Below are 12,836 nucleotides of genomic sequence, written 5' to 3'. Positions count from 1 at the left end.
GCTAAATATTACCGAGACTTCCTGCACACCACACTAAGCACTGGGTGCCTTCTCCCACAGCATGCTCAGAATAACTGCAATGAGAAAACGGGCTCTGAGGCGTGAAGTCACTCATCAGAGCTGTACGTGTGTCGGTGGTGGCTGTCAGGTTCCCACAGCCCCTGCATTTGACAACTACTTTATTAGAACGATCGTCATTTCAACCTGTCATCCTATTGGTCTCTGAGAACAGAACTGAATTAGCATTTCTAAACTGAACTATTTCATCTCTGAAATGACAGAAACATAATCAACCACCTAAAGCTCCATTCCGCTCAAGGTGGGGGTGAGCTCAACAGACGACTGCAGGTCTATCAGTGGAAGCCTAAGAATGAGCACAGCAGTTTTTAAGGTCTCTGCCAATGAAACGAGATGTTGACTTTCTCTCAGAGCTATAATGGCAGAAAGAGGGGTGTATACCTCCTAGGGCCTCAAATTGTTCACAATGATTCCTGCATTCTAGCTGCCAACAGTAACTTCAGACTTTAAATATACCCTGCCAAGTTGCTACTGTAAGTCTGACAATGAAATTTGCAGGAGACTGTGCTTTTTAGTATTTCAATAATACTTTCTTTTTCACTTTCTCAAAGAGACAAAGGGGGGAAAAATCGCATGTTTGTATTTGCCTTTCATCAACATTCTAATTTATTACAAAGAAAATGGGTGGAGAAATGAAGGTCAATCTGCAAATGCTAGTGATTAGACTAACAATTATGAAATGCTTAACCAGTATTTGTTTTTGAGCCTCCAGTGGTCTGACTGAACATTGTGATTCTTGGATTGATAATTTTCATCCATCTTTTAGGTTTGTGCAGTCTCTGCAGTTGTGTGTGTGAGTGTGTGCATGCACACACATTCTAACTCCACCTGCACTTGCAAAAGACTTAGAGCCAAAATCTGACAGTCTGCAACTGAAAAGGCCTTGCTGACTGAGTCACGTACAGCCCAGCCAAGAAGCAAGGAGCTCTGGGTCCCTCTCCCTGTGGTGAGGATGCCAGCTTCCCCGTCTCACCCCTAAGCCCTGCAGCGAACATCTGGGAAGCATCATGTTTTGGAGCTCTTGTTTGTGATACTTCCTGCTGTGTTCCTGGCACATCTGAACACACTGAATTTTTAACTCAGATCTGCAAACTTGTTTTTGTTGAATAATTGCCTTTTCCCCCTCTGGTGGGCTTGTGAGCGATACCCTGGAATGAAGGGATTCCTTATACATTTTTATATGGCATATTACATATGCCCTTTGCTTAATCTCAGCCCTGCTCTCCGACATTCTCCCCTAACAAAAACATATTTATCCGAATTTCCTTCATAGCTGATCAACAACTTTGAAAGAAAACATGCAAAAGATCATAATATATCAGACTGTATCTATTTCATAGCAATACGTTTACAATATTAGAAATTAAAGCAAATCACCATTAAGAAATTGTCCTTATGTAAATAGAGAACGGGAGAGGAGAGAAGATGGTTCTCTTTTGCTGAGAGAATCAAGGGGAAGAGTAAGTAGGGCATGTCTCTACAAACCTCAAAGGTGGTCGTCATTGTGGGCTTATATGACACATGGTTGGCCCTTCTCAGCTCCTTGATGGTTTCAGCGGGCATGGATTTAGAAAACCCCAGGCCACTCCACGTGTTTGTGGGTGTTCTGACCTCCGTCACCACTGGTTTCTTTAACATAGCTTTGGAAAAGAGAACATAAAACAAATGCTTGCTATTTTTAATGCATTTCTTAACACAAAATACCTTAAAATGTCTTCATAAAACATTTTATACAAGTTAACAGTAAATTTTAAAATGATACATTATTTCTTAATTGATCTAATGCTAATCTATTCAACCTCAACAAAGTTTATGCAACTTGAACTGAAACATTCTCAGTTTCCTTTTATGAAAGTCCAGTTTCTCAGTTCAATATCAGTACTGAAAAAGTTTTTACGTGTCTACTGAAAAAAATCAAAGTATAGATCATAATGTATCATATACCTTTGGTTGCTAATAGCTTCTTCTGTTCATAGTCAAATGCCTAAAAAAGACAGAAAATATCTTTATTGTCAGTTTATCCAAATGTCACACCAATACTCCACAAAAAGATTACACGACTACAGCCCATGAACCTGCCTGAGACAAACGCTAAGCTCTGCACCATAATGTGACAGTAATCCATGCAAGTCTGATAAACTTAAACATGTTTTCAAAACCAATTCATTATAATAATACACTACTTCTGACTTTAAGTCATGACAGTGACAAGAGTCAGAAATCTTCCTTCAAAGGGAAAAAAATTCCTCTTTATTATGGATATTTAATATACCAGGATCAATCTATGCTAACTTATTAAGAGTTATGCTAAATTTCAAAACAATGCATTCTCAAAATACTTTCAGGTTATCTATTATTGGCCTCCCTTGTTTCTCAAAATCCCCTCTTCATTTGGGTAAAATGGTATGATGTCACAACAACCTATGAAATTATGTAACTTAATTGGCATCATCTGTGCTTTTAAAATGACATAAATGACAAATGTCTAGCTTTAATAATGACACAAGTAGAACATTAAAATTAAACCTAAATAAAAATATAAACCTAAGTTAAAAAATGAAACTTATTTATCTTGTATTGCACAGGACTAGGATGGCACCACTTATTCTTCTCATCCACACTGAGTATGTGACTAGACACAGATGGGTCTATATACAGACCGAGGTGAAGTCCAGATATAGCTACATCTCAAATGCTGATTCAGGGTTCTCAACTCTCGTGTTTCAGGAACTTAGGCTTGATTTTTAAATGTCTCTTATAAATAAAAAACTAAGAACAGAGATATATACATATATATGTTTATCTACTTTGCTATACAACTGAAACTAACACAATATCGTAAATCAACTATACTTCAGTAAGTTAGGAAAAAAAATGTCTCAAAGATAGGTCAAGAACCCACTGACAAGAGCCCTTTGGCCCTTCCTCCCAGGAGGACTATACCATCATATGCAGGGTGTCCATATAATTTATGGTCTGAAACAGGATACTTCTAAAAGCAAAAACTACTACAAATGCTTGGGTCAAAATAATGTAAGTAGACTGGCTGACTCTGACCAACCAGAAGGAACATGGCAGTAAACTGGGAGGGTCAGACTGTTAGATAACACAGTTTGATGTTTGAAATCCTAGGTCTAAAATGGCTCTGGGAGTTAAAATCAACTTTTAATGACTAAGGCAAGATGTGAGGAGATTCTACAGTTACTTGTTCAATAAATATTTATTGATTGCCTTCCAGTTATAGATACTGTGCTACACTTTGTGGAAGAATAAAACAATGAATCAAAAATAATCTATAGCCTCAAATCATATGGAGGCTTAGCAGGGAGGAGAGCGAGAAATAACCACAAAATACATTAGAAAGTGAGATAAATGTGAAAAGAGAGCTGGAGATTCAGAAGTCCAAGAACGGTCAGGAGACAAAGGTCATCTCAGGAGACAAAGGTCATCGTTAGCTCCAGAAATCACAGAAGTCTTCAATCTCACTCCCTATCAAAGCTCAGTAACTCTTACCATTGATTTCTTAGTGATTTTAAAAGTCAGCTCTTCACTAATGGCATAAATAACATCTATTTAAATTGAAACTCTATCGCCAGGAATACTCTCATCCATCTTAAAAGAAAGGAACATGAAATGGCTCACTACAGGTATAAACTCAATGAAAAAGACAAGACTCACAAGATGAGTGAAACTCACAAAGGGACCATAAAGGAATCTGATACTTTTTAAGTGAGAAAACTTTAATGTATAATAACTGAAAATATATCCACCAGAGAAAATGTAATAAATGTTTGTTTTTAACTTTGCACCTTGTAAAGGCCATGGCTCTTGTAAAAACATTCATCTAAAAACATGAAAAGGTTCAAATGCAAAGGATTAGGATAAGCAGACAAGCAGGACTGTGCGGTAGTTTTCACTGGAATTACAGAAGTACAATTTAGTTTCATGAATTAATTTCTTTGACATATTTGTGACAACTTTATTTCTAAGACTTTGTGAAGTTTTTTTTTCTCTTTTGGAGGTGGGGAGATGGAGATGATGTATCTTACTATGAAGTAGTAAGTCTACTCATTAATTCAGACACTGAAGCCAAATGTTTACAGACATCTCTAAAAGCACAGAATCCTTATCTTTCATATTGTGATCAATAAAAAAATCAGATTTCTGAATTCCATGATCAATAGTCTATTTTTTTTTTTTTTTTTTGGTAATTGGACCAATGTTTGAAAATGGATACAGAGAAAATCCCTGCTGAGGAAATTGTTTAAAGTAATCATAAAAATCTGTGAACCAACATAATCATCAATAACATTTAGTATCTCCTTTCAAAAAACTAAAGCCTCACATTATTATATTTTTATAACTGTCTAAGGAGCACCAAACAAATTCATCTTCCCCATTTCACAGATAGAAGGATATTATATCTATTTATCTAAGACTATGTCATGAGGTAGTAAATGCTCAGAAATAGCTCGCATATTTATCTAAATTATTTAAGTAACAGAAGAAAAATGTCATTTGCATAAGACACAGTGACATAGACCATGTTAGATCACTTTTAATATTTTAAAGAATTCTCCTCACTTAAACTAAATCCTGCATTTCATTTTTAATGTTTATAGCAAAAGCAACTCCTAACTGCTGCTGCTGCTGCTGCTAAGTCGCTTCAGTCGTGTCCGACTCTGTGCGACCCCATAGACAGCAGCCCACCAGGCTCCCCCGTCCCTGGGATTCTCCAGGCAAGACCACTGGAGTGGGTTGCCATTTCCTTCTCCAGTGCATGAAAATGAAAAGTGAAAGTGAAGTCGCTCAGTCCTGTCTGACTCTTAGCGACCCCATGGACTGCAGCCTACCAGGCTCCTCCATCCATGGGATTTTCCAGGCAAGAGTACTGGAGTGGGGTGCCATTGCCTTTTCCGAATTCCTAACTACTGCATATATATTTAAACTTAATTTTGAGTAGGCATCATCAACTCAATGGACATGAGTTTGAGTCAACTCCAGGAGTTGACCATGGACAGGGAGGCATGGCATACACTGTAGTCCATGGGGTGGCAAAGAGTCGGACACAACTGAGCAACTAAACTGAACTGAACTGAGCATGCAGAAGGAAAACGGAATTTCTGCTCTACTGCTAAAGGCTCACTGAATTCCCCATTTCCCTCAGTCTAGACAGCTTATACTTGGATGACTCTCGCATTTTTTTTTTTTTACTCATTACCTGCATGTTGACGTATGACGGCCGTGGGGCAAGGCGGGCCCTTTCATTGTTCTGTTGGGCGGCCCTCTCGGCAGCGCGCTCGCTCCCCGGAGCCTTCTTGTCAGCCAGTGGGCTTTCTGCAGCACTCAGTTCAGGATCTGAGAGCAGCCTGTCAGTGCTGCTGTGAAAGAAAGAGTCTGGAATTGCACATGCCACTGTTACACGCACATGTACACACCTTTGCCAGGGGCCACGTTTACTATTTAGGCTTACCATGCCCACCGTTTACAGGTATTAGCTCATGCAACCCTCACAGCACTGCTATGAGGTAGGCAGTATTACTGTCCCCATTTTTCACATGGGGGAAGCACCTTATCCAAGGTCCCGCCTCTGGTAAATGGTAGAGACGGGATACGAACACAGATTTGCTGACTCTCAACATGGTGTTGAAACTATTTCAAGATATATATTCACGCAAAGTAAATATGTATACATGACATTCTGTATATGGTGCATATGAAATAGGAATACAGACAGGATTTCTAATTTATAGACATCAAGGAGAGACCTCTGACCGATATTTACCTAATCTGAACAAACTGAGTCAGTCTGAAAGCATGCAGATAACCCATTCCATCTGTGTGCAATACACATGATGTTGCTACAAATCTGCTGTGATAAAGGCAGCAGATAAATAAATGTTGTTTAGTATCTGTTCAGGGTGCAGGGAAAGAACACCTCATGAAAGTGCTTCTTAAAACGAGGGAGAGTTATCTGAATTATAAGAATTTATAGTGCCCTAGACATGCACCTCAAGCTTAACTCCAACTGAAGGTTAAGCTCAAGTAAAACAGAAATAACAAACAGTATTAGTCAAAGAGCTAATCTGTTCACACATTCTTTTTTGTATCATTCACTATTTAGTTGTACCAGGGGAATTCAGAGGAATTTAGTAAAGGCTATTAGAACACAACAGGAAGAGCAAAGAGCTTTGTTTGTTTGACAAAAGTTCACATAGGCCTCACACGGGCTTGTGACCTGGAATTGAAAGGGCATCTGCAGGTTCACCATTGAACAGCAGTAACTCAAGAGGGAACAGCGTAAGCGAAGGCAAGGAAGTATGCAGTGCACATCACTGCTGGTTTTAAAGCCAGAATTATTTCTCTAACCTAACATTATTCCTCTAAGAAAGAAAGAAAGAAAGTGAAGTCACTCAGTTATGTCCAACTCTTTGCAATCCCTTGGACTGTAGCCTACCAGGGTCCTCTGTCTATGGGATTTTCCAGGCAAGAATACTGGAGTGGGTTGCCATTTCCTTCTTCAGGGGATCTTCCCAACCCAGGGATCAAACCCCGGTCTCCCACATTACGGGCAGATGCTTTACCATCCGAGCCACCAGGGAAGCCCCCTATAACAAATAATGTTAATTTGGCATATTAGTACCATGTCAAGAAAAATACAGATAAAGCAGATTTGGACAAAATGGGAGCAATGATAATTAATCAAAGACTTTATAAAAGTAGAACAGATTTTTCTTTTCATGAAAGCAAAACTGATTTTGCTGAGGAATGGAGGAAGTAAGAATAGAATTATTATTTAACACATTCTAAATCAACCATGCTTCAATAAAAAAATTTAATTAAAAAATACATGTGTTATATTTGCCTAGAGACACTCTATTCTGTAAGGATATAAAAGACAGTAGAGGAAATTGGGTGGATGAAATGGATGGGAGCAAAACTTTTCAATGTGGAAGCATTCCACTGTTCTGCATTTTTAAAACATGAAGAGACTGCCTATTTGAAAAAAATAAATGGAAAAAGAAAGTAAAGATAACACATGTGTTATCCTTAACAGTGCTATGGCAAGGGAGAACTATATTTAATATAAGTGAAAGAAGTGAAAAGTCGTTCAGTCAAGTCCAACTCTTTGCGACCCCATGGACTGTATATTCTCCAGGCCAGAATACTGGAGTGGGTAGCCTTTCCCTTCTCCAGGGGATCTTCCCAACCCAGGGATTGAACCCAGGTCTCCCGCATTGCAGGGGGATTCTTTACCAGCTGAGTCACAAGGGAAGCTCAACAATACTGGAGTGGGTAGCCTATTCCTTCTCCAATGGATCTTCCCGACCCAGGAATCAAACTAGGGTCTCCTGCATTGCAGCCGGATTCTTTACCAACTATCAGGGAAGCCCATATTTATATTTATATTTAATATAACACAGGTATTATATTCACAGTTTTGTTTAATAAGTAAATTCATGATACTACCATGTATTTATTATCAAAGTGAACAATTAACTAACTTGGAACAGGGAGCCATAGATTAAGTTGGAAATTCAAAGCCAAATGAAGGAGAATCCACACTGAGAAAATTTCTTACAGCAAAATTCAGAGTTAAAATCGCCGGGCTGATTACCGAAGAGCAGAGAGAATGTTCAAGTTTCAGAGCAAAAGAGGTGGTTTAAAGGCTCCACATATAAACCCAACCAGCTGAAAGAAGGGCAGGAAAACAAAGAAGATTTACAGAGACAACAGGCCCAAAATGGAGTCACTTGTGCTAAATCCAACATCAACAAACCAAAGCTTTCTAGCCTAACTGCAGTTTCAGCCTCTCCTGGTGATACAGTGTTAACAGTCTTATCTGGAATTTCCTGGCCAACACTTGTGAGGTAATCTGCCAGACAGACCCCTGCCTTCTCCCAAAGGAAGGTCAGTTCAGTTCAGTCACTCAGTCATGTCTGACTCTTTGCAACCCCATGGACTGCTGCACGCCAGGCCTCCCTGTCCATCACCAACTCCTGGAGCTTGTTCAAATTCATGTCCACCATGTCAGCGATGACAGGGGGATCCTCTGTCATCCCCTTCTCCTTCTGCCTTCAATCTTTCCCAGCATCCGGGTCTTTTCCAATGAGTTAGTTCTTCGTATCAGGTGGCCAAAGTACTGGAATTTCAGCTTCTGCATCAGTCCTTCCAGTGAATATTCAGGACTCATTTCCTTTAGGATGGACTGGTTGGATCTCCTTGCAGTCCAAGGGACTCTCAAGAGTCTTCTCCAACACCACAGTTCAAAAGCATCAATTCTTCGGCCCTCAACTTTGTTTACAGTCCAACTCTCACATCCATACATGACTACAGGAAAAACCATAGCTTTGACGAGATGGACCTGTCAGCAAAGTAATGTCTCTCCTTTTTAATATGCTGTCTAGGTTGGTCATAGCTTTTCTTCCAAGGAGCAAGCATCTTTTAATCTCATGGCTGCAGTAACCATCTGCAGTGATTTTGGAGCTCCCAAAAATAAAGTCTCTCACTGTTTCCAATGTTTCCCCATCTATTTGCCATGACGTGATGGGACCAGATGCCATGATCTTATTTTTTGAATGTTGAGTTTTAAGCCAGCGTTTTCACTCTTTTCTTTTACTTTCATCAAGAGGCTCTTTAGTTCCTCTTCCCTTTCTGCCATAAGGGTGGTATCATCTGCGTATCTGAGGTTATTGATATTTCTCCCAGCAATCCTGATTCCAGCTTGTGCTTCATCCAGCCTGGCATTTCGCGTGATGTACTCTGCATATAAGTTAAATAAGCAAGGTGACAATATACAGCCTTGACATACTCCTTTCCCAATTTGGAACCAGTCTGTTGTTTCATATCCAGTTCTGTTGCTTCTTGACCTGCATACAGATTTCTCAGGAGGCAGGTCAGATGGTATGATATACCCATCTCTTGAAGAATTTTCCACAGTTTGTTGTGATCTACACAATCCCATGGACAGGACTCCCATGGAGTCTGACAGGCTACAGTCCATGGGGTCGCAAGAGTCAGACACAATGACTAAACCACCACCACACGGTCAAAGGCTTTGGCATAGTCAATAAAGCAGAAATACATGTTTTTCTGGAACTCTCTTGCTTTTTCCATGATTCAGTGGATGTTGGCAATTTGATCTCTGGTTCCTCTGCCTTTTCTAAATACAGCTTGAACCTCTGGAAGTACATGGTTCAAGTGCTGTTGAAGCCTGGCTTGGAGAATTATGAACATTACTTTGCTAGTAGAAGACTGCAATTGTGCAATAGTTCGAACATTCTTTGGCATTGCCTTTCTTTGGGATTGGAATGAAAACTGACCTTTTTCAGTCCTGTGGCCACTGCTGAGTTTTCCAATTTGCTGGCATACTGAGTGCAGCACTTTCACAGCATCACCTTTTAGGATTTGAAATAGCTCAGTTGGAATTCCATCACCTCCACTAGCTTTGTTCGTAGCGATGCTTCCTAAGGTCCACTTGACTTCGCAGAAAGGTGACCTTGCCTAAAATAATCCTTTCTTTTGTGGAAGACTTCCTTGTCCCTCCTTTTGGCTGCTTTAAAAACGTTTTCTACAGCATTTTGGAGCTTCTTTCTATTTACTAGATGGGATGCTGCTGATTCATGAATCGTTGAATAAAGCAAATCTGATCTTTAAACTGAGTTTAATTTTAGTTTTCTTTTTCTTTTTTTTTAACAGATTTGATGGCAGTAATAAGACTGAAGGAGACTTCCAGTAACTTTGGGCATGAGACATGGGTGTGGTACCTGCAAACCCTTTTCAGTTCTCTGTCTCTCTCTGTTTCTGAGGTCTGTAGGTAAGTTCCTTTCAGTTCTGAGCTCTGCTCTCTTTGCACTGAGCTCCCAATCTAATGGGCTTCCCAGTACAGGGAAGGTCAGCTGAATCTGGCAGATGGCTCTGCCTGGAGCTCAAGCCCCTACCCTTTACTTCAGACCATGACAGTCAATTAATTGGTGGAAACCCCCAGGCCTTGATTCTGTCCCAAGATCCATGTGGGAACTATATATGTGGAGCCCCTAGTCCTCAGTCCCCATTTGTTGAGGTCTGCTGGTTCAGGTCTTTCCCCAGGCCAGGGTCCCATGGCAGGAATTGTTGGGGTGCACACAGGGCCTTTAAATGGCTGGGACGCAGAAGAATCTTTTGGTTACTGCCGATTTAAGTTGTACGTGTTTGTTCATCTTGTTTTGTACAAGCTACTGCTATTAGGAATCTCTGTGGCCAAAAATTTGCAAAAATTAGTGGGCAAGGGTGAAGCCTTTAAAAGCTGATGAAGTACTCTCCACCTAACTCAAGGACTCCCGAGTTCAAATAAGCTGGTCACATAAGCTGTATAGGTTAGCTTGACACCAGTTCATCCACCAGCCTCAAGAAGATGTCCATGCAACAAGGCTCGCTGTAAAATACCACACAACCCCTAGGCCCACCGCACATATTAATGTGGCTCCCCCAAACCCAAAAAGGCTTAGCTGAAACAAACGGGATCCTTAATATCCAAAGAGTTAAGCACTCTACCTCCTGGTACACTTGCTGATTTTACATCTAAGAACCATGGCCCTGGAAGCTGTAACTATCTATAAAAATGTCAAAGTGTTACTAAAGACAACCTATAATTAGAATGGCCATTATGAGGAATGTTCCAATTATATAAGATCATTTAAGAACTGCACTTAAAAGCAAGAGCTTTCCTGCCCCACTCCCACCAAAAAAAAAAAAAAAAAAAAAAGAGGGGGGAAGGATACCTATTTTAATTGACATGCAGAATGCTCCAAAAGGCTTCAAAATTCCAAAATAGCTTCACTGAAAGATTCATTGCAAAAAGGCTAATGAAAAATTAAAGACGCACGAGGTACCTAAAACAAGAGATAATATGACCGGTATCTGCTACTGCTCTCCTCTATACTTTTTTTTTTGGCCATGTCATGCTGCTTGTGGGATTTTAGTTCCCCAACAAGGGATGGAACCCAGGCCCTCACCAGTGAGAGTGCAGAGTTCTAACCACTGGACCACCAGGAACCCCCTATAGTCTTTGAGTACTCATTCAAGTAATCCTGTCTGAACTGTCTTTCCACTCTGAAGAGACTGCAAGACTGCAACAAAAGTCCACCATTTTAGTGGTCATGGGGCTTCTAGTCGGGAAGCCTTTCTGTATCCCCGGTTTATTATATGTAGGGAACAGGATCTGGCCTGTATGATCTTCCCTGAGTTCCAAAGGGCAGATTTGAACAGTTGCTAATCAGGGAAGGAAGGGGATACAGAGGCAGGCGCAGCCAAGAAACAATCGTGCGGCCTTGGGGCAGGGTCCTGGCTCCACCTCAATCAGACACACTTAAGGACATCTTTGAGTTCTTCTAGGGAACTAAACAGAGAAGGCAATGGCACCCCACTCCAGTACTCTTGCCTGGAAAATCCCATGGATGGAGGAGCCTGGTGGGCGGCAGTCCATGGGGTCGCTAAGAGTCAGACAAGACTCAGCGACTTCACTTTCACTTTTCACTTTCCTGCATTGGAGAAGGCAATGGCAACCCACTCCAGTGTTCTTGCCTGGAGAATCCCAGGGACAGGGGAGCCTCGTGGGCTACCATCTATGGGGTCGCACAGAGTCGGACACGACTGAAGCAACTTAGCAGCAGCAGTAGCAGCAGGGAACTAAAACCCTCAACAAATGGAAGACAAACTACTTGATGAAGCAGTCCTCATTCCAGAGGGAAGCTCATGGTTTGATAGCTTTGAGAACCAGAGAAGCTGGTTAGGTTAGGAAGCTCCTCAGGTTAGGAGACCACCTGAGGCACGTTAAAGGAATGGAGACCTGCACACACCCTGATCCTTATCAGCAACCTGCCCTAGAACTATTACTGTAAAACTCCTCACTAAACCCTCCCATGTTGGGACAGTTTTCCAGAGCACAAGCCTGAAGAGTCCTCTTTTGCCTGGCAAAGTAATAAAGCTATTCTTTTCTACTTCACCCCAGCATCACTCTGAGATTCAATTCAGCCCTGGTGCACAGAGGCCGAGTTTTCAGCATCAGTAGACATCCTCACAGGATGGTCTCTGTATGGGCCTTTCCCAAAAAAGGATGAGATTCTGAGGGATTTTCTTGTAAACTGCTACATTCTTCCCTTGAATAGCTAAGGGAAATTAAATAGAAATGAATGAAAAACTGTGCCAAGTTCTGACAGACACTGGAGCTAACCTTCTATTTTAAACCCTCCTTGGAGCCTACAGATGAGATTCTCAAAAAACTGGCAGAAGTCAGTTAAGGGTGAGAATTCTTACCAGAGCCAGCACTCCTGGATCTCTGTGTGTAGTACCCAATAAAAAAAGGAAAATAAAATAATTTTTGCACTCTCGTTTGGAATAGCTTTTAAGTCCAAGGGGTTGTTCAACGCTGCCAGAAATATTTACTGTTTGTCTATACTGAAAACTGACGAGAGTTAAAAGTTTTTTTTAAGCAAGAGAAGACTCTACACATGGACATCACCAGATGGTCGACGCTGAAATCAGACTGATTATATTCTTTGCAGCCAAAGATGGAGAAGCTCTATACAGTCAGCAAAAACAAGACCGGCAGCTGACTGTGGCTCAGATCATGAGCTGCTTATTGCCAAATTCAGACTGAAATTGAAGACAGTGGAGAAAACCACTAGACCATTCAGGCATGACCTAAATCAAATCCCTTATGATTATACAGTGGAAGTGAGAAATAGATTCAAGGGACTAGATCTGATAGACAGAGTGCC

General features: G+C 40.9%; 1 protein-coding gene across 9 annotated transcripts in view; it reads right to left on the bottom strand.

The window, feature by feature from the left end:
• Nucleotides 1-12,836, bottom strand: part of BICC1 (BicC family RNA binding protein 1) — a 352,390-nt gene that overhangs the window by 27,332 nt on the left and 312,222 nt on the right. For 7 of the 9 annotated variants that reach the window (XM_055589551.1, XM_055589552.1, XM_055589553.1 and 4 more), the window contains 3 exons: nt 5,297-5,459; nt 2,023-2,062; nt 1,564-1,718 (listed from right to left, as the gene is read on the bottom strand). In XM_055589551.1, coding sequence (XP_055445526.1) covers nt 1,564-1,718; nt 2,023-2,062; nt 5,297-5,459 — 358 coding nt within the window. The remainder of the gene's footprint in view (nt 1-1,563; nt 1,719-2,022; nt 2,063-5,296; nt 5,460-12,836) is intronic. The other 2 variants (XM_055589532.1, XM_055589529.1) reach the window with 2 other exon arrangements.

Source organism: Bubalus kerabau, chromosome 1, assembly GCF_029407905.1.
Source record: "Bubalus kerabau isolate K-KA32 ecotype Philippines breed swamp buffalo chromosome 1, PCC_UOA_SB_1v2, whole genome shotgun sequence".
In the NCBI taxonomy this organism is placed as follows: domain Eukaryota; kingdom Metazoa; phylum Chordata; class Mammalia; order Artiodactyla; family Bovidae; genus Bubalus; species Bubalus kerabau.
Note: the sequence above shows the minus strand (reverse complement) of the source record. Positions and strands in the feature narration are given on the sequence as shown.